The sequence below is a fragment of the Callionymus lyra genome, chromosome 12, assembly GCF_982586985.1.
Source record: "Callionymus lyra chromosome 12, fCalLyr1.hap1.1, whole genome shotgun sequence".
Lineage (NCBI taxonomy): Eukaryota > Metazoa > Chordata > Actinopteri > Syngnathiformes > Callionymidae > Callionymus > Callionymus lyra.
In genome coordinates, this window is record NC_141829.1 from 11643354 (window position 1) to 11664284 (window position 20931).

Sequence of the window (20931 nt, forward strand, 5' to 3'; positions counted from 1 at the left end):
GCATTGATATGGATTTGCTAAGCTAGATAAGTAAGGCAGCTAATGCTAGCATTGATATGGACATTTCCAAGCTAGCTAAGTAAGACAGCTAATGCTAGCATTAATATGGACTTCCTAAACTAGCTAATGCTAGCATTCATATGGACTTGCTAAGCTAGTGAAGTAAGGCAACTAATGCTAGCATTGATATGAACTTGCTAAGCTAGCTAAGTAAGGCAGCTAATGCTAGCATTGATATGGACTTGCTAAGCTAGCTAAGTAAGGTAACTAATGCTAGCATTGATGTGTACTGGCTAAGATAGCTAAGTAAGGCAGTCTGTTTATAATTTCCTTCGTTGAGTTACAAACAAACAAACATTTTCTTGATCGTGTTACGGGTAAGGGAACATTTATTAAAACTGTCAGTGTTAAAATGACTTAAAAGTTATATAAGTTAAATTTACATCGACATCGAAAATGCATTATGTGATTCACACTTGAATTTAATAGTTAGTTTAATAGTGGATTTTTTTTTCAATAGGAATAGAAGCCATGGAGTTGTAAATTGAGAAGAAAAAAAACTAGTCAAAAAACAAAATGGAACAGAGATTGAAAATGTGAGCGGATCAGTCGATACAATTGATTCACAGCGAAATCATAAATTAAAAAACTCAAATATAAGACCACAACAACAAAAACACACACAGTAGAAGTGTAAGCACAACCACCAAAAAACAACATCACAATCCACAGATCAAAGAAAAGTAAAAACATAACAATAAAGCCTCTGATGCTCAAATCACGGCATGCTAACAGAAGCTAAGCTAACTTATAAAGCTCTCTGTTTTTTGGCGGACATTTTGTTTGTGTCTGAACTATGCTATTAAATGTTTGTCAAACGTGATAATCTTGAGATGCGACGGATCAGTGAAGACACAAACATCGTCGCACACCTTTAATGCACAACCCTGATCATGAGTCACAACAGCAAAACTCTGGATTCAGGAGAGAAAACCTGAGTCACTCGGGCCGACAGACCCACCACCACCATCTTCTTTCTCGTAAACAAAGATGGGATTTGTAGATATTTACGGACTCGTGTTCGCGTCCGTCTCAAAGCCCTCGAGCTCGACCGGAACGATCAGGCGGAGCGATCGAGAAGTCGAAACGCCCGCTGAAGATCACCATCGCACTGGTCCAGGATGTCCTCCAGGAAGCCTGGGCTGCACTCGGGGAAGCTCCTCATCAGCTTCACCAGGGACGGATCGCGCTCGACTTCTTCGTCTGGAAAACACGGAGGGAAACAAAAGCCAGAGCCAAAGTCATGCGTGATTGTTCCCACGAGCCTTTGTTTCTCAAAACATGGTTCTTTGATTTCCCTGACATCTGAGCTCCAACCATCGCGTGTGTTGTTTTCCTTCTGAGCGTCGTCCAAGGAAACCTGTCCAGTTGAATCTTTCCTCGTGTGATGTTCCACAGAAGATGGCGAGGCGTTCACTCTGGAGCTTCTGGGTCCGTTTTTATTTATTCCCAAATATTTTTTTATTGGAAAAAAAATGGAGACATGACTTGATGCTTTGAGGGGGTTTTATTTTCTCAGGGACCCATCGTTGATTATAATTGTTTTGTTTTCTTGGATCTACAAAATATATCTCAAGGCTCACAGGGTTTTTGTCGGGAACGCTAACTTCATGAGGTTGTATTTAAGCTGGTGGTGTTAAATAGGAAGTACCTGAACGCATCTTTAAAGGCCAACTTTTTCATGCTGATGTTTTTTATTTTTATATTTTGCCAAAATCAAAGAGCCATATAAATGCTAGCATTAGCTGCCTCACTTAGCTAGCTTAGCAAGTCAATATACATGCTAGCACCAGCTGCCTTACTTAGCTAGCTTAGCAAATCCATATAAATGCTAGCTTTAGCTGCCTTACTTAGCTAGCTTAGCAAGCCCATATCAATGCTAGAATTAGCTGCCTTCCTTAGCTAACTTAGCAAGTCCGTATCAATGCTAGAATTAGCTGCCTTCCTTAGCTAGCTTAGCAAGTCCATATAAATTCTAGCTTCAGCTCCCTTACTTAGCTAGCTTAGCAAGTCCATTTAAATGCTAGAATTAGCTGCCTTCCTTAACTAGTTTAGCAAGTCCATACCGATGCTAGCATTAGCTGCCTTACTTAGCTAGCTTAGCAAGTCCATATCAATGCTAGAATTAGCTGCCTTACTTAGCTAGCTTAGCAAGTCCATACCAATGCTAGCATTAGCTGCCTTACTTAGCTAGCTTAGCAAGTCCATATCAATGCTAGAATTAGCTGCCTTACTTAGCTAGCTTAGCAAGTCCATACCAATGCTAGCATTAGCTGCCTTACTTAGCTAGCTTAGCAAGTCCACATCAATGCTAGAAAGCTAAATGTTGAGGGTCGTAGATGAGTTTTTTTTTAAACTGTATAAATAACTATATTAATATAATAATATGTACTTTAAACACATGTAGTTCAAACTACAATCCAAACAAAAAATACATAAAAATAAATAACATTGTTTGTAATAGATATTTAAAAAATATTTTTGTGGTTAAAATATAGTAATATGTACTTAAAAAAACAAGTAAATTAAAAGAAAAAAGATATTGTTTAAAATAAACTTTTCTCCATTTTTATTATTTGAAATATATTAATATGTTCTTCAAAATAAATAATATAAGTCTTTCTTTTTACATTGCTTACATTGTTTTAAAAAAAAAAACTATAACAGATGCAAGATTGTAGGGTATCAACTGAAAATGATTTTACGTGACAATGATTAAAATATTACCCGAAAATATATAGCGATGCAAAAATATGTTCCATATACTTTAATACTTCTTTAATATTCAAAATATAATTTGTAGAAATGACCGCATACAGGCAACAAACAGGTGGCGGCGCTACCAAATGTAGGCAAAACAAACAGTAGGCGAAGAAGAGTTGCTTGTGGTAGTGACAGAACATTTTCAGAATATAAGCATCCGAGGCTCGTCCAGTTAGCAAAATTTTCATTCAAAGAGAGTTCATTCAAATCCATCCATCCATCCATCCATCCATCCATCCATCCATCCATCCATCCATCCATCCGTCCGTCCGTCCGTCCGTCCGTCCGTCCGTCCGTCCGTCCGTCCGTCCGTCCGTCCATCCGTCCGTCCTTCCATCAATCTTACATCCAGGCATTCATCCGTCCTTTCATCCATCCATCCATCCATCCATCCATCCATCCATCCATCCATCCATCCATCCATCCATCCATCCATCCATCCATCCATCCATCCATCCATCCATCCATCCATCCATCCATCCATCCATCCATCCATCCATCCATCCATCCATCCATCCATCCATCCATCCATCCATCCATCCATCCATCCATCCATCCGTCCGTCCTTCCATCAATCTTACATCCAGGCATTCATCAGTCCTTTCATCCATCCATCCATCCATCCATCCATCCATCCATCTATATTCTTATGACGGAATTGTTTTAGTTTAAAAAAAACGTGATTTAAAGGCATCAATTACTCACACACATTTTTTCCTAAAGATAATTCCTCCTCACCTTCATCCTCAATCTGGGGTTCCACACCTGAGCCCTCGAGCCTGTCCAGAAACTCCGAGTTGACTCTGAGAAACGACAAAAAACACAACGATTGCTCTTGTTACAAACATCAGTCACATCAGCACTGTCACTGTTCGCTGCAGGGTTCGGCCGTCATCGCTGCGTTTGATCCTCGGACAAGCTGATAAATAACTGTTATTCACGGACGACGCCTGCCACTCACACGCCCTCACGCACTCCAGCAGACCTCGAGGACGACAAGAAGAAACTTGATTTATGAGCCTCACATTCCAGGCGAGAGGGGAAAAAAGTGTTTGTGTCACAACCTCTGGAATATGCAAATCTCTCGTGATTCAATAAATGTGTCGTTTGAGTCTAGCTTCGTGAAGTACACATGAGTTTAAAATAAAAATCCTTCTTGATCATTTTATGTTAAATATTCGTGTAGTTTTTTGATACAAACCTTCTGTGATCAAACTGAACGTCTTTCAGGCTCTTGGTCAACGTATTGATCTGAAACACAAACATGTGAACGTCTGATTAAATTCTGAAAAACACGAGACAAAACTGCAAAGCTTCAAAATATCGTGTCAAGAGACATAAAGGATTTTTTTTGTAGCATGATATGTTCAATATTTGTGAGCAGATTCAAATGAAGAACATACTCAGATTCCAACTGATCAAAAGAGAAAATTATTTTAAGCTTCATGATTGGAGTTAAGTCCAGATATGTAAAGGCTAAAATCCATTCAGAGCTAACGCTATCTTTATTAGCTAATGCTAAGCAGTGCTAGCTACTGCTTGTTTGCTGAAGACGTTTTTATTTCCGTTTAAAACTAATTTATTTGCTAATATTTGATTTAAGTTGAAGAAAAAACTTGAAAAAACACTTTGGTTCAATAAACCATCCAGAAAAAGGAAGGTTAAAAGACAAGCTAGCATCAGCTAACAAAAAAAGCTATCTCTTTCCTCTGAACTTAAAAGCTTTTGAAGGTCATTTTTTTTATATTCAATTCAATAAAGTGTAATTATTTTATGATGATTTGCTATCATCCATTTTAATATTTGTTTTTGCCTTCAGTTTCTTTCATAATATATATATTACATGAATATAATTTGTGAAATGGAATGAATTCTATTCTATTATTTATCGTCGTCCTTGCAAGATATTGAGTCATGTCAATAATTCATGCTGTACATAAAGAAATGTTCACCTCAAGCGTAAAGATAATTTGCACCAAAAAAGATGCATTACACAAAATTATTAAAATACATTTTACGAAATTCTGAAAAATAATTAGCATGGAAAACAAAAATAATTAGTATTAAAACCAGAAAGAATTAACATGAAAAAAGGGAAATAATTAGCATGGAAAAACCAAAAATAAATAGAATTAAAACCAGAATGAATTAACATTTAAAACTGGAAATAACTAGCATGGAAAACCAAAAAAAATGTATTAAAACCAAGAAGAATTATTGCAAAACACTGAAAACAATTAGGATGGAAAACCAAAAATAAATAGAATTAAAACCAGAATGAATTAACATGTAAAACTGGAAATAACTAGCATGGAAAACCAAAAATAAATAGTACTAAAACCAGAAAGAATTTGCAATTTGGAAATAATCAGCATGGAAAATAAAAGAAAAATATAAATGAAATGTACTTGAGTATAAGTGTATCACTTCTTTTCTTTGTGAAATATATAGGGTGCTTTATTCATTTTAGTGTGAAACTTTCTAAAATCAATCAGTAAATGTTAATAACTTTGATGCATTTTCTTTCTTGCTGCAGAAACATTGACTTCTTCATTAGAAAATCAACTGACACACAATAAACCGAGCATTGGAATCAGAGGAACAACATCCTGTCGAAAACCACATGAAGCTGTTTCTCTTCGGCCGCACGAGCTTTCATCCTCTCATCTGGGACTAGAGAAGAAGAAGAAACGAGGCGGGACGACGCGATGTGAAACCAGACGAGGAGAGAGTCAGTCCACTGATCTGTGACACGGCGTGAATGAAAGACAGTAACAGTTGATTCATGAGAGTGTGAGGTGTTCATCTCTCCAGCTCCCCCTACAGGACGGGAGCTCATCCTTGCATCTCTAGTAATTTGGACAGTTGAGAAAGTTAGCGTAAAGATTATTATATCATTCTGGGAGGTATGAATAATATAAAAAAGTTTAGTAGAATTAAAGACCAACTAAGAGATTTTCCTTGTTCTACCTCCCAAAAACACACAGCTGACAGATTTATCCCGTGAGGAAAAAAAAGATGAAGAAAAGCGTGTTCGTGTAAAACCAGACGAAGGAAAACATGTCCCGCCTGGACTGAGGGCGCTGAGTGAGCAGTTTTTAGGTTGTCGTCTGTCATCGCGCGAAGAAAATGTGTTTCCTTCCTGGAACCATGTGTCAGAGGAGCCAGTGAGCAACGCGTTTGGAAGGAAGTGACCGGTCCAGATTTATTTATCTCATCATTAGAAGATATCAAACTTCAAAATGTAATTAATATTATTCTATTTAATAAATATTTGTGTATTATTATATATATAGAATAATGTAAAATAAATTGATATATGTCAAACAAAAGATCTTTGACACAACACAAATATTTATATATGAATCTCAATTTAATTAACATAAACATATTTGATCAATTTAAAAACTATATTATAATTATTATGTAATTATTTATTTGTTGATTTCTTTTTAAGGTTAAACATTGATATTTTAGTTTCATCAGTTTTAATCGTATTTCTACACATTCTACTGTTTAATACAATTTATATCTGTTGATATTTATTTAATGATTTATTTAATACAATTTATATCTGTTGATATTTATTTAATGATTTATTTAATACAATTTATATCTGTTGATATTTATTTAATGATTTATTTAATACAATTTATATGAGTTCATTTGGAGTTTGGTGATTAGTTATTTAAACATATTACTTTTATTGTGTTTATTCGATTTTTCTCCCATTCTTCTATTGTTGAGAAATTATTAAACTACCTTTTTTTTGGTTTCTTTACAATTCTGCTGTTTAATTAAAAAATATATATTTTTATTTGTTTACGATTCAAATATTGTTTTTAAATACATTTTAAAACATTTTAGATTTGATATAAATATAATTTTAATATTTTTTCAATGGTTTCCCTGTAAGCCTTGTGATTTAATTGGGACGCGGTTGTAAGTTGTAAGGAAAGTGGCTGAAACGTTTCTTCTTACGAGGCAGAGCACCGACCTCAGCGCAACTTTATTTACACGACGCCGGATCGAATGTCACCTAAATTTTTGTGATTTGCGAGCGTCTGGCTCGCGTCCAGGTGCTTTCACGAGGGTGTTCCATTATCTCCGTCTGCTGCAGATTCCTCGCAGTCCTGTTGTGTCTCTCCATGGTCAGCGTGAACTCTGGGAAGTACCGTGAACTCTGCAGTGCTGCTGCACTCGATCCTTCTCAGGGAAAACCGAGAGAGGATGCAGCAGCGAGGGTGAGGGGGTTTGAGGGATGTGTGGGGGGACAGGGGGGCGGGAGGGGGTGCAATAAAAAGCAGGGAGTGGCGAGACACTTGGACAGCGACGGCTGTATTTACACCTCCTCGTTCATGAGCCGCACCGCTGCGTGGCCCGGCTCTGACCGGCGGATCATGACGTTCGGGGTCGGGGTCTCGGCCTCTCCCTGCTAGCAGGGGTTACAGCCCTGAACCCCATTAGCCTCGGATAAGGCAAACACGGCACATGTTTACTGAGGAAACATCGGGATTATTGGTGTGAACGACCGCGGCGACCGCAGAGTCGGACGAACTCCGAGACCCGGAGTCTTGTCGGACGAAGCGTGACTCAGAGTTTCCTGACGAGGAAAACTCGAACCTGACTCTTCGGAAGGTGAAAGTGATGAACACACAAAAATGAAACACACACTAGGAACAGATGGACACACAACCCGGGCAGAAGAATTAAAAATACACATGTAGTAATCGCACACAGAGTTCCTCGCACAAATGTATAACAACGAAAAGAACTCACTTTGGAGGACAAGGCGTGCCACACAAATTTAAATTGACAAAACCCAGATTGACTACACACACAATCAGATCCATACGCATTAAGATCAACACCAAAAATAATCAACACGGTCACATAAAGTTAAGAAATGAAAATGTTTTTTAAAGGTTGGCACCATCACTGAGAGGTTCTTCAACATCTCTTACCTCAGATGGAGCCTTGCTGGCACGACTGCAGGCCTGAGAACTTGCACTGGAACTCTCCAGATGTTCTAGAAAACTTTCGGTTTTCCTGGTAAAACAAGGATGAATTTTCGTGAGGTCAGCTCAAATCTGATTCTCTTTCCTTTAATGTCACGATTTGTTGGTCTTTAAAGGTCAGTAGGCAGTAAGTCCCTCATCATGACCATGTTTTTTATTACTTTATTAAAAATTCTAGGCGAATGAGAGGTTACAAGAGTCCGTTATTACATAATAATGGCTTCACTTCTCCTCCAGCTGTAATCTTGCCCTGCTTTGTTTATACAACGAGTCCCTTGGAGGTGGAGACATCCGGGATTGATGATGAGCGGTGACAAATCTTGATGTTTGACCAATCACAGCAGAACAGCAGAGTGGGTTCTGTTATGGTAAACAAGATTGTATCTCCAGAAAGTGTTTTCAGTGGGGGGAGCTTAAGATAATTTTCTACTGTAAATATTTCAATAAAAACAGACACTGATGATACAATAGAGTCCAACATCTATTTAAGAGTCACTTAAATCAACACAGTTGAACTTCAAGTCTCACCAATATTTCCTTATTGAATGTAGCCATTAGCGCAGCAGTGGTCATATGTTTATTTCATTTCCAAGCAAATACAATAAAGCTTTCATAACTTATATCCTTAATTGATTTCCTTTCCACTATTAAAATGGTTGACTTTTCTTTTAAGTATTTTAAGTATATATAGATATATATATCTATATTAAAATGTATGTATAATAATAATAATTAAATGTCACAGTAAGATTAGAAGGGAGGGCAAGATGTGGGGCAAGATGTGTATCGTGTAATGTGTTACATTACACGATACAAGGGCAACCGTACAATATACTACGATATATATGGATATATTGGAATATATTGAGATATTCTAGGAACAACAGTATATTGGTTTCATTCAAACAACTGAATTGCAGGAAAACTGAAACACACAATTACTGAATTCAATCTGTATTTGTATTTCGCAAGAGAAGAAATACTAATAAAAATTAATTGTTTATTAAAAAGAATTAAAAAAATTAAACAGTGCTCTTTGATGTCGATATTGCAATATTTAAGTGTATCGATATTTTCTTACACCTCTAGTGATAACACTTGTTTATTTCCTCTATTTCATCCATGTTTCTCCATCAATCCGATGTTTTTTTTCAACGTCACCCTTTTGTTGCTGGTATGACGATCGACTCAGGTAAAAAGCGAATTGTTGTCATCACTTGTCATCGTAACTTGCTGGTCGTGCTACTGAAGAAAGTGTAGATATCAAGATATCAAGTGTCAGGAAGACAATGATCCGCCTGCAGACGAGAGGAAACGACGCTGGTCTCGTGACAAAGCAAACAAACAGGATATGAAGAACCAACAAGTGAACCTGAGGAACAATGAGCTCCTTCAGACCGACTGCTGCGACCGTGAAGCCTTCGGTGTCGTCCACGTCCGTGAAGATTAGGAAGTTGTTTTCGTCAAAACTCTACATTTATATAAGAGACATGATCTCACGCGGGGCGCCGTAACGCTGGGGTTCGAGGGGGCGGGGCTTGTCTTGCTCTCTGGCTCGACTCTGACTTTTGGTTTGGAGTGAAGCCGCCGCTGCACTTTAATGTTTGTGCACAAATACGATCTTTGCTTTGGCAGCCAGAATAATAAGATGGAACCGAGGAGAACAATAAAGTGGCCTCTACAAGAAGGGGGTTCAAGGTCGGTGGAAGGTCAGAGTTCAACATCCTGAAGGTAATAAAAGAACAGGTGTGGGAACAACCACTCTGCTGTGATTGGTCAAGCATCGAAGTGTGTCACCACGTGTCATCAATACCAGAAGTCTCCACCTCCAAGGGATTCATTGTATAAACAAAGCGGGGCGTGATTACAGCTGCCCGGAGTAAGAGTGAAGCCATTATTACGTCATAATGGACTCCACTCTCGCAACCTCTCGTTCGCCCAGATTTCAGACGGGAGGAGAACTTTATAAAGTGATAACATGGTCAAGATGAGGGACTCACTGAATCTTGTAGACTTTAACATTTGAAACATGTGAGTCAGTTTCACTTAAGTTGACCTTTAAATAAAGGAGTTAAAGTTTATTTTTGTTTATATTTAATAGTCGATATTGAAAGGATCTTAAGTGTAAAAAAAATTATTAATTTTATGATGGATTTTTTTTTGTTTAAAAACATGTTAAAACATGACATTAAACAAAAGTTTGAAATGGAATTTCTGACTCATAAAATAATGACTTGAGAAGAGAAATTCAAATGTAAATAAAGAAAATAGATTTTGTATTAAACAGAAACGACATGGATTAGTGTGTTGCTTTGAGTGTATATGTATGTGCAATAATAATATAATAAAAACGCAGTAACAAAAAAAACAACAACCTGTATTTAAAAATAGAACAAAAACGATATTTTAAACATTTAAAAATCTATTTTATAAATTTTCACCAGCTCTATGTTCACCTGAAACACACAGTGCTTTATTAACATGATATTTTTATTTAGCTATTTATTTTTTTGAATTTTTTTCCTTTCAGAGTAATTTGAAAAAAATACCGGATCAAACAGTTGTGAGCATCGTAATGCTTACGGGTTACAAGCAAAAAAGAAAGACTTGTGTGTCCTGTGTGCGTCCAACAACTGCAAACATACAAACGCACAAAACAAGATCCATCTTGAAGAGATCATTCGGTGACGACGACTGAGAACATGGAATACTGTCTTTCTCTCTAGACAAGACCTCTTTTCATATTTGCAATTAGTGCATTTGTATGTTCCGCTCCGTGTAAACCACTAATCCCTCCGAGCATTAAACTGGATGCACTTGTGTCGCACGACTACAAGAACGCCGTAAATACTGCGGCATTACGCTCTGAAAATGGACACTATAAATATGTGAGACGACAGACGCTCCGGACTCAAATGAGAAGATATGTGAGGCATATTTGGGAAATACCACCGTCAACCACCGACTCATGGACCTGGAGAGGCTTTCGTGGGAAAACCCGTTGGGACGCAGCTGGCACCAGGAGAGAATGTGCTGCTAGAGGGCGTGTGGAGAAACCCTGGTGCCTCTAATCAGTTGTTTTGGGAAGAGGCAGCGACTATTATTTAAGAAATATTGGGTTATGCAGGATCGGCCCATCCATTTTTGGGAAATATCCCTGACGTGGTACATTCATGTACAATTGAATTGAACAGATTTAATAATAAAATAGATGATACAATCGGGGGGTAATAGCATCTTCATTTTCATAGAACACTGCTCCATAATCTCTGCCTCCTAAACACTAATTCAATGAAACAGTTATTTTGATGAAACCTAAAGCGCCACCTACTGACATCTTAAAATAATGACACTGTATCATGAAATCTTGTTCATGCATTAATGGCATGTAATGCTTTGATCTTGTTATGTTTTCTAAACAAGAAGGAGATGCTTCGCCTGCAGTTAATACAAAAACTCTGCAGCGAGAATTCTGAGCCGCTCCAGTAGAAGAACTCACATTTCCACAATTCCTTAAAACTCTTCACTGGCTTCCAGTTTCTTTCAGGATCAATTTTAAAATTCTGGTTCTTACTTTCAGAACTATTCATGGTCAGACCTTCCATCAGTGATCTGATCCAGCCTTACACCCCAGCTCGGGCTCTGAGGTCTGTGGATCAGAATCTACTGATGGTTCCTGAACACGGTTCAGGACCAGAGGAGAGAAATCCTTCCAGACTGTTGCTCCTAAGCTTTGGAACCATCTTCCTCTGTGTTTGATGATCTACTGACTCCTTCAAGAAACATCTTAAGAGATTTTTTATTTTTGCAGGTTTTTCCTTGATTTTCTGGGTTTCCTGTGTTTGTCTTATGTGTCTTGACCTTTTAGAGTTTTTAAATTTGATGAGGCTTCATGAAACATCTAATGAGGTATCATGATACAGCGTCAGGTTTTAATTCCTTAATAGACCAAAGGTGATGAAGCTGAGATTTCCTTTTAGTGGCTTTTCAAATTATCGACACTGTATCATGAAACCTCATGGATCCATGACTATTTGGGCAGTCATTTAATTTAATTATTTAATCTGTTACTTGTTGTTCCAAACTTCCTAAGTGCTAGTGATGAGGCTTCATGAAACATGCATCATGATACAGTGTCTTCATTTTGAAAGGCCACTAGATGTCACTCTCTGCTTTATAACCATTGGCTCTGATCGAACTAAATCAATGAAACTTCGCATTATTTTTAAACTGTGAGTACCTTTAATGAAGACACTGTATCATGATACCTCATCAGCTGTTTCATGAAACCTCATCAACTAAGTTTTTGTTCCCCTTGTTTCCCTTGAGTCTATGTTGTGTTTATTGTGTGTTTGACAAATGGTGAGGGTGAGTGAATGAACCTCTTAAATGTACTGGAGGAACATGTCGAACATGTCTGTATTTTTTTTTATTTAAATAAAGCACCAGAAATGTAGTTTTCACTCAACATTCCAAACATCAGAAGTGCAGTTAAATCTTTCCCCTTTAAAAGTCATTGTCAAGATCAGAGACCCTTGATTTTTTGACCTGGACCCATTCATCAAATTGAGTTATTGCGATTTGATTTAAAGTTGTCTCGACCTGGGGTCAGACGTTCGCAGTATTTTCAGGTCCACAGGTGTACTGTGGACAGAGACGGCAATTTGTTGCTTTTTAGAACCTCACTTGATTAGAGGCCGCGTCCATATCAGGACTCGAGGCTCAGGTATCCAGAAATATGAGGCAGGATTCCAGGAGTTCCCCGTAAGTCACATTGTGACCAAACCATGAACTTTAGGTGATTCACATAAGTCACTTCATTATCTGTTCATGTTTTTTTCGACAACCTTAGGATATCTTATAAAAAATGACTGTCAAATATAGAAAATACAACGTTGATTGGATCATGCTGATAAATGTATAGTTTTACTAGCGAACTGAAGCGTTAAAGACCCCATACTTTGTTCTAAAACAATGTTTCTGGCTCCCACTAGCGGCTGGAAAGTGTAAGTGCAATGTCGCAAATTCTTAGTTTTTTCCTTTTAAGTACATGTGTATTTGATATAACAGAAGAAATAAAGGATCTTGTGTCAGTTTTATCCTTCAGAAAACTTTAAGAAGTCAAAAAGAAAACACTGTCTTCAACCCATTAATGTAAAGAAGCTGATCACGTGATAATCACAGACTAATCAAAGTAATTTAGTGAAGAGTATCGTTAAAATATATTAAACCAATCGTAACAGAAAGTATGAGAAACTATTAATGTAAAAAATGTTACTTATTGTTGCTTTAAATGTACGACAAGATGTGCAACTAATTCCTGAATTTTTGGTGCATCTTTATACTCTATTTTCTACTTTCTACTCATTCTCAAAGGCCATGAAGTCATTATATCCCTAATACTAACATAGGAAGTTATAACCAGCAACGCTACATCTCTAGACATCATGCACTGGCTTCCACTGGTTTTGACTTCTAGAATACCATCAGGATCCAGCTTTTTTTGAAGGATTAGCCACTTTGTCTTCTTCACCCCCCACTGCTGTGCGAGCTAATTCCGAACCACTCCTGCCACTTTCAAAACTATGGAATTACACGCAGGTAAATGTAAGGAAGTCAGGAAAACATGTGTAAATAAGTAGTTATTTAGATTAGTTTCTAGCTGCACTTCAACACTTAAGACCTTGTCAACCCCGCAGCAACACCAAGGCGTTGTTTGAGGACGTGTTGTGTCGACCGAGGGAACACCGAGACCTGCCAGGAGTGATCCGACACTGACCTGAGATGATCCTGGCTCAGCTCCCGCCTCCTCCTCTGCTCCTCGTCTCCGATCCTCTTGTTTAGTCTCTCGGCCTGCAATGTACCATAACATACACATCATTCCAGATATTCAGCTACATATACTCATATTTGTTGATGTAATCAGTCCAACGTTTACACAAGCAGCCACCGTGGCCATCAGCCATTATGACCTTATAGGAGAATTCATGTTACTTGTTCTTTCCGATGAGTCGTCTGTCACCGTAATACTATTACCTTGTTTGTTTTTTATACATTTAATATGGAAATAATGTTTATTTTTAAATGATCCTGGATTATCTTTCATTGATGCTCAGTCCTGTTGAGACTTGATGGTGGGTTTTAAATCTCTATTGTTGTTTTTTTTTTCCATTTTTAACATATATTTAGCATATTTTGCAAATAATGCAGTTTTTTTTCAGATTCATAATGTTTTTATTATCTTTATTTAAAATCGAATCAGTGTGTTCATTAAAATAGGGTCAAGGTCTTCTGTGGTTCATGTCATAGAAGGAATAATCATGTGACCAGAAGTATCAAATATAATGCTTGAGATTAAAGGTTCTGAGGGAGATGGTGGTCACGCCGAAATAAAAGGACAAAAAAACAACATTAATATGAGTTGAAAACTTAAAAAAAAAGTTATTATGGATCATGGAAATTATTTAATTAAACTGAATGTATTTTGTTTTCTTTTCTTTTTATTCATTATATATGTGTAAAAAAAAAACGTTTCTCTTTTCTCTTCTCTCTTCCATCTGTCCATCTCTTCCTTCTTTAGCTTAAACAAAATGTTGCATTCAAGTCAAGTTTTCCAACACATGATGAAGTTACCGGCCAATAACAAAAAAACTACTTTTAATAAATCTACATATTAGGGACAAATGAAATAGTAAGTAAGTAAGTAAGTAATAGTTATTTGTAAAGCAACTTTCTAGACCAGGGTCACAAAGTGCTTGAACAATCAAAAACAATACACAGTTAAAATATATACTTTAAAAGATCAAGACACTAAAAACAAACAGCAGCCAGTGAAGCGTTTTAAGGATCGGGGAAATGTGAGTTCTTCTACTGGAGCGGGTCAGAATTCTCGCTGCAGAGTTTTGTATTAACTGCAGGCGAGACAAAAATGAAATGTTGCACATCAGGATAGAAATTGCAATTATGGTGGGATGGTTGAATAGTTATTTGTTTGTATTTTTACTCATCGTATATTTATTTTATTTAAACAATAAGGATTTAGAACTGTGGACAGAATATATTTTTTATATCAATTTTAAGAGCCAATAATTGGTTTAAAAAAAGGAAAAATGAAAAGGATAAAAGCGGTTAAAAGAAATACCTACATCCAGTAACTTTATATTTAGAGCAGAAATAAATTCAACTTATAATAATAAAAATATAATTTAATAAGTTATGTTTTTAAGTGTATTGTTTTATCTTCACGACTTTCTCTTTAAAGAACTAGTCACCTCTTTTCATCCCTTCTTATTTGCGTGTAAGTTGTATGTGTTTGTATTTGTGTTGCTTTACAACCAAAAAACACATTGACCATCATCTAAAAATAAAAATCTTAATAGCCCTTCTTTAAATTTCCCCAGAGTTTATCCTTCTGGTGTGTGTTGGGGTTAAAGGGCGTGAGCCGCTGCGGTGCTGAGGGTCAGGTGAGGGTCCGGGTCACGTGACTCAGATGTCATCGGGTGCACGTTGAGGAAAACATATCTGGTGTTTATAAGAGTAAATAAACAAACTACTGTAGCCGCGCGTCCTGAGCTGACCGAGTGTTTCCAGCTCTGTGACACAAACGTGTGCGAGGAAGAGAAAACACAGCATGAAGCTGCACGACGTTACTTTTTTTCCCATTATTTCACGACAATTTAAATAATTTACGTCCTGCAGGTTCACTATTATTAGAAGTTAAAATATATATATATATATATATATATATATATATATATATATATATATATATATATGGAAATAATAAATAATTATTTATTATTAAATGTATATTTTTTAACTGCATTCATAGTCTGGTAGAATATCTTCTTTAAAAATAACTATTCAATGAAAGAAAAAATCGTCTCGACGTCACAGGTTCTGTACGTGGATCATGTTTCTCTTCTGACATCTAGAGGTTGAGGACAGTAGTGCATGAGACAGAATAATGAGGAATTAAACACAATTCTAAATATTTAACAATATTTGTTGTTAAATAAAAATCAAAATTATTATAAATAACTGTGGGAAAAACTACTTTGCATGAGTTAATTAAATATATTCATTTCCCGGAGACTAAAATAATAGCATTTCGAGTGTTTTCTATTTTTAAACATGGAAATATTTAACTATTTGAATAAAAAAACAAAACAAATTTAATTATGATGATCTTTATGATGATGATGATGATGATAGATATGATGACGATGATGAAGCTGATGATTTTTATGAAGATAGTGATTGTTATGATGATGATTATTATTGGTTTAATGATTATGATCTTTATGACTATGATGATTGTTATAATGATGAAGATGATGATGATATTAGTTATAATGATGATGAAGATGATCATTGTTATAATAATGATTGTTATATTGTTGATGATGATGGTGATAGTTATGATGATTGTTATATTAGTGATAATGATAGTTATGATAGTTATGATGATTGTTTTATTAGTGATAATGATAGTTATGATAGTTATGATGATTGTTATATTAGTGATAATGATAGTTATGATGATTGTTATATTAGTGATTATTATCGTAATAATAGTTATGATGATTGTTATATTAGTGATAATGATAGTTATGATAGTTATGATGATTGTTATATTAGTGATAATGATAGTTATGATAGTTATGATGATGGTTATATTAGTGATAATGATAGTCATGATAGTTATGGTGATTGTTATATTAGTGATGATAGTTATGATGATTGTTATTTAAGTGATGATGATTGTTATGATGATTGTTATATTAGTGATTATTATCGTAATAATAGTTATGATGATTGTTATATTTGTGATTATTATCGTAATGACAGTTATGATGATGGTTATATTAGTGATGATGATTGTTATGAAGATGTTACAGTTACAGTTATGATGATGATAAAGATAATCATTGTAATGACGATGATGATGATAATAGTTCTGATGGTGATTGATTGATTGATTTGACGATGACTGTTATAATAGTGAATATGATGATCTTTATAGTGATAGTTATTGTTTTTAATTGTTTTAATGTTGATAATTGTTATAATAATGATTGTAATATTGATGATGAAGATTATTATAACAGTTAAGGTGACAGTTATATTGATGATTAAGACTGTTATGATAGTTATGATGATTGTTATATTGATGATTAAGATTGTTACGATAGTTATAATGTTATGTTGATGATGAATATTGTTATGATCGTTTTGATGTTCTATTAATGATTGAGATTGTTATGATAGTTATGATGTTATATGGATAATTAAGAATGTTATAATAGATATGATGTTATGTTAATGATTGAGATTGTTATGATAGTTATGATGTTATATGGATAATTAAGAATATTATAATAGATATGATGTTATATTAATGATTGAGATTGTTATGATAATTATGATGTTATATTGATTAATTAAGAATGTTATAATAGTTATGATGTTATATTGATGATGAAGATTGTTAAATAGTTATGATGTTATATTGATTATTAAGATTGTTAAATAGTTATGATGTTATAATGATGATTAAGATTGTTAAATAGTTATGATGTTATAGGGATGATTAAGATTATAAAATAGTTATGATGTAATGTTGATGATTGAAGATTGTTAAATAGTAATGATGTTATATTGATTTTGAAGATTGTTATGATAGTTATGTTATGTTGATGATTGAATGACCTTTGCTCTCTGCTCCGCTTTCATGGCGTCAAACTTCTTGTTCTCCTCTTCTCTCTTCCGTCTGTCCATCTCCTCCTTCTTCAGCTTCAAACACAATGTTGCATCAGGTCAGTGTTCGCCACCACGTTATGATGTTACCCGTCGATAACATCAAAACTACAACACCTACTTTCACTAAATCGACATGTTTGTATTCACCTTCTTCTGCAGTCTGGCACTTCTGGACTCTTCAGATTGCTTCTGTCGAGCTTCACCTAAGGTCACGTGACCACCTTGGTGCAGGTAAGAGAGACAAACATCAAAACTGCTGAAAGTCTCCGATTTGTTCCCTCATCGGCCGGTTTGTTTACCCAGTTTCTCCGGAGGAAGCTGCACTGATGTCACTCTGTGTTCGTCTCTGTAGCGCTGAAGGTCCTGCTCTTCTCTCTGAGCCACTGCAGGTGAAGAAGAATCAGACTGTGGAGCGACATGTCAACAGTGACTCCTCGACTCACTGCTGGTGATCTGGTTCCGGCGCGAGACGTTCGGAGGAATCATGGTGAATCCAGCTCCACTGAGGAGGTAACAAAGGTATATTCATCCATTATTAACACGCATTAGAAAACACAAAGTCAATAACACACATTTTAAACTAACATATGATATCAACAATGTACACAATCCCACCAACAAGCACACAAAGCACACAGATACTTTCATGTTGTAACAATACACAACAGCAAGCACCGTCACACACACAAGGAACTCAAAATCATAGATCAAAACACACACTTTTATATATATTTAATACAACAATACACACTCACAGGTCGAAAAAGACTGAAACAAATCTTTAACAAATAATAATAAAGACTCAAACTACCATCTCAGAAAGACTGTCAAACTAAATTGTTGAACTCAACACAACAAACTACACACAAAAATATAACAATGCGTAGACGTTTTATTTCACCACGTATTCACACTTCAAACAAATAAACGACCTTTGGGTATAAAAACATGACTGTACTCCATAATGACGTCATTTCCGACTGACAGTAAAGGCAACATTTCGTTTTCCAGTTTGTCGAAAACGAAAGCGAAACTTTTGATTTCCATTTTTCATTTATTGTTATAGAATATAAATATAAACACATGTTTAAGGATTGACATTAACTCAGCTTGGCTGGAGGTTATTATATTTTAATATTTTAATATATAAAATACATTTTAAACACTTACTATGTCGCTTGTCTGTCCGTCACCGGCATGTTTGAGTTTCCAGAATTCTGTGGATTGTTCTCAGGTCCGGCGGAAAGGTTTGGGTTTTGAGGCCGAACATTTCCTTGACCTCCCTCGGTGTCATAAGGATCCATGTCGAGGCAGAAGAAAGAAGCTTATGAAGTGATGCGAACACAAACGATCCGAACAGGCTTCTGATCTGTAAAGCGATTCACTTGCCGGTGTTAGCGCCCTCTGCTGGAGGAAGTAATAAAGGACGAGCGATAAAAAAAATAAAAAAATGTTTTTAAAGTCACAACAGAATTACAAAGAAATGTTAAATCATTTATAGTTGCTATAATCTTACCTCCATTCCAATTTGGAGCTTCAAAGTGAGAAAATAATAGATTCTAGAGCAAATTATATTTTCTCAGGGGCAACGTTATGAAATCGTTGTGAGGAGCCGACAGGAGCCAAGAGTCAAAATATGATTGAAAAAAGTATTTGAAAGCATGAAAAAAACAACATATAATAAACCTATGAATCAAAATCAAGTATTCATAAAAATTTAATTAAAAAACAGGAAAATACTGAAGTAAAACTATTTGTTTTCTTATTATCATCTCAATATTCACTCAAATCATTTCGAGGGTAAATAAATATTCACCAAAAAGGCAAAGAAAAAAAGAAAAGAAAGTCTTGAACAAAGAAAAGAAGGAAGTACATATAGACTTAATGCAATAATTAAAGCAGCTCTGGGTAGTTTAAAGTACCGTAATATTTTTGTATTAAAATAACTTGTGTTGACACATAAACTTAAAACTAGTTAAATGACTTGTATACCATGACTTGAAGTGTTTTGTGTGATTTTTATTTTCACTTTAAAAGTTCTTGGGGATGGTGTGAACATGCTACATACCGTGCTGGTTGTGATGGGTGGAGGTGGGGGTGAGTTACGGTACAAAAAACAAGTTAAAGTTATGTTATTTACAACCGTCATAACACATATCATATTTCATTATCCAACATCTGATTCATTACCTCATCGGTATCATCCTTCATTCATCAATGGAGGTCTAGAAACATGAATACAAAATAAAAACAGCTAGCTGTCAAACATGTACTTTGTTGATCAGCTCTACTCTTAAACAAAGACTGTACTTAAGGGTAAGGTAAGATAAAACTTTATTGATTATTATTGAAATTGTTTTTTTCCAATAGCCAGCAATTTTTCATAAACAATAAAAAATAATACATAAAAAATAAAATAATAAGAAGAACATAAAGAGAAAGAACAAGATGACACAATCTAAGTCTAAAGATAAAGACAAAGAACATAGGTCAAAGAAAAACAACAAAGACAAAGGATACAAAGACTAACATAGAACATAACATCCAGATACTCTCACTGTACTCCTGCCCCCGAACTCAGAATTGTACAATGTAATAGCCCGAGGAATGAATGTGTCCCTGAGTCTATTTGTTTTGCACCTGGGTAGGAGCATTCATGCACTCAATTCTGCTTCTCTGCTCACTGATGACAGTGTTCAGAGGATGACTGTCATCATCCATGATGGACAGTAGTTTGTTCAATGATCTCCTCTCAGCAACTGTCACCAGTGAGTCCAGCTTCATTCCAACCACAGAACCAGCCCTCCTGATCAACCTGTCCAACCTGTTGACACTCCTCTTGGACACATTTCCACCCCAACACACCACAGCATAGAACAGGACACTGGCCACCACAGACTGGTAGAACATGCAGAGGAGCTTCTTGCAGATGTAAAATGATTGAAGCCTCCTCAGAAAGTACAGTCTACTCTGAACCTTCTTATATACATGGTCTGTATTGCAGGACCAGTTTACTGTCCATCCACACACCGAGGTACTTATAGTTATCAACTATCTCCACCTCGTCGCCTCTGATGGACACTGGACTTGCTTTTGTCCTGGACCTCCCGAAGTCCAAGATCAGCTCCTTGGTCTTTGAGGTGTTCAGCTGCAAGTGGTTCCTCTCACTCCAGTCCACAAAGTCACTTATCAGACTCCTATACTCGTCTTCGCTGTTGTCCCTGATGCATCCAACAATGGCAGTGTCGTCAGCATACTTCTGGACGAGACTCAGCTCTGAGTTGTAGCAGACGTCTGAAGTGTAGATGGTGAAGAGGAGAGGGGCCAG

General features: G+C 36.0%; 1 protein-coding gene across 1 annotated transcript; it reads right to left on the bottom strand.

The window, feature by feature from the left end:
* Nucleotides 1–357: 357 nt before the first annotated feature.
* Nucleotides 358–18984, bottom strand: epsti1 (epithelial stromal interaction 1). Its single transcript, XM_087804570.1, has 10 exons — nucleotides 18774–18984; nucleotides 18047–18105; nucleotides 17903–17986; nucleotides 17751–17824; nucleotides 17553–17636; nucleotides 13621–13694; nucleotides 7788–7872; nucleotides 4025–4074; nucleotides 3562–3626; nucleotides 358–1263 (listed from the first exon to the last, which is right to left on the bottom strand). Exons 1-10 carry the CDS (start codon nucleotides 18905–18907, stop codon nucleotides 1121–1123), a joined length of 852 nt encoding a protein of 283 aa, XP_087660696.1. The 5' UTR covers nucleotides 18908–18984; the 3' UTR covers nucleotides 358–1120.
* Nucleotides 18985–20931: the final 1947 nt, after the last annotated feature.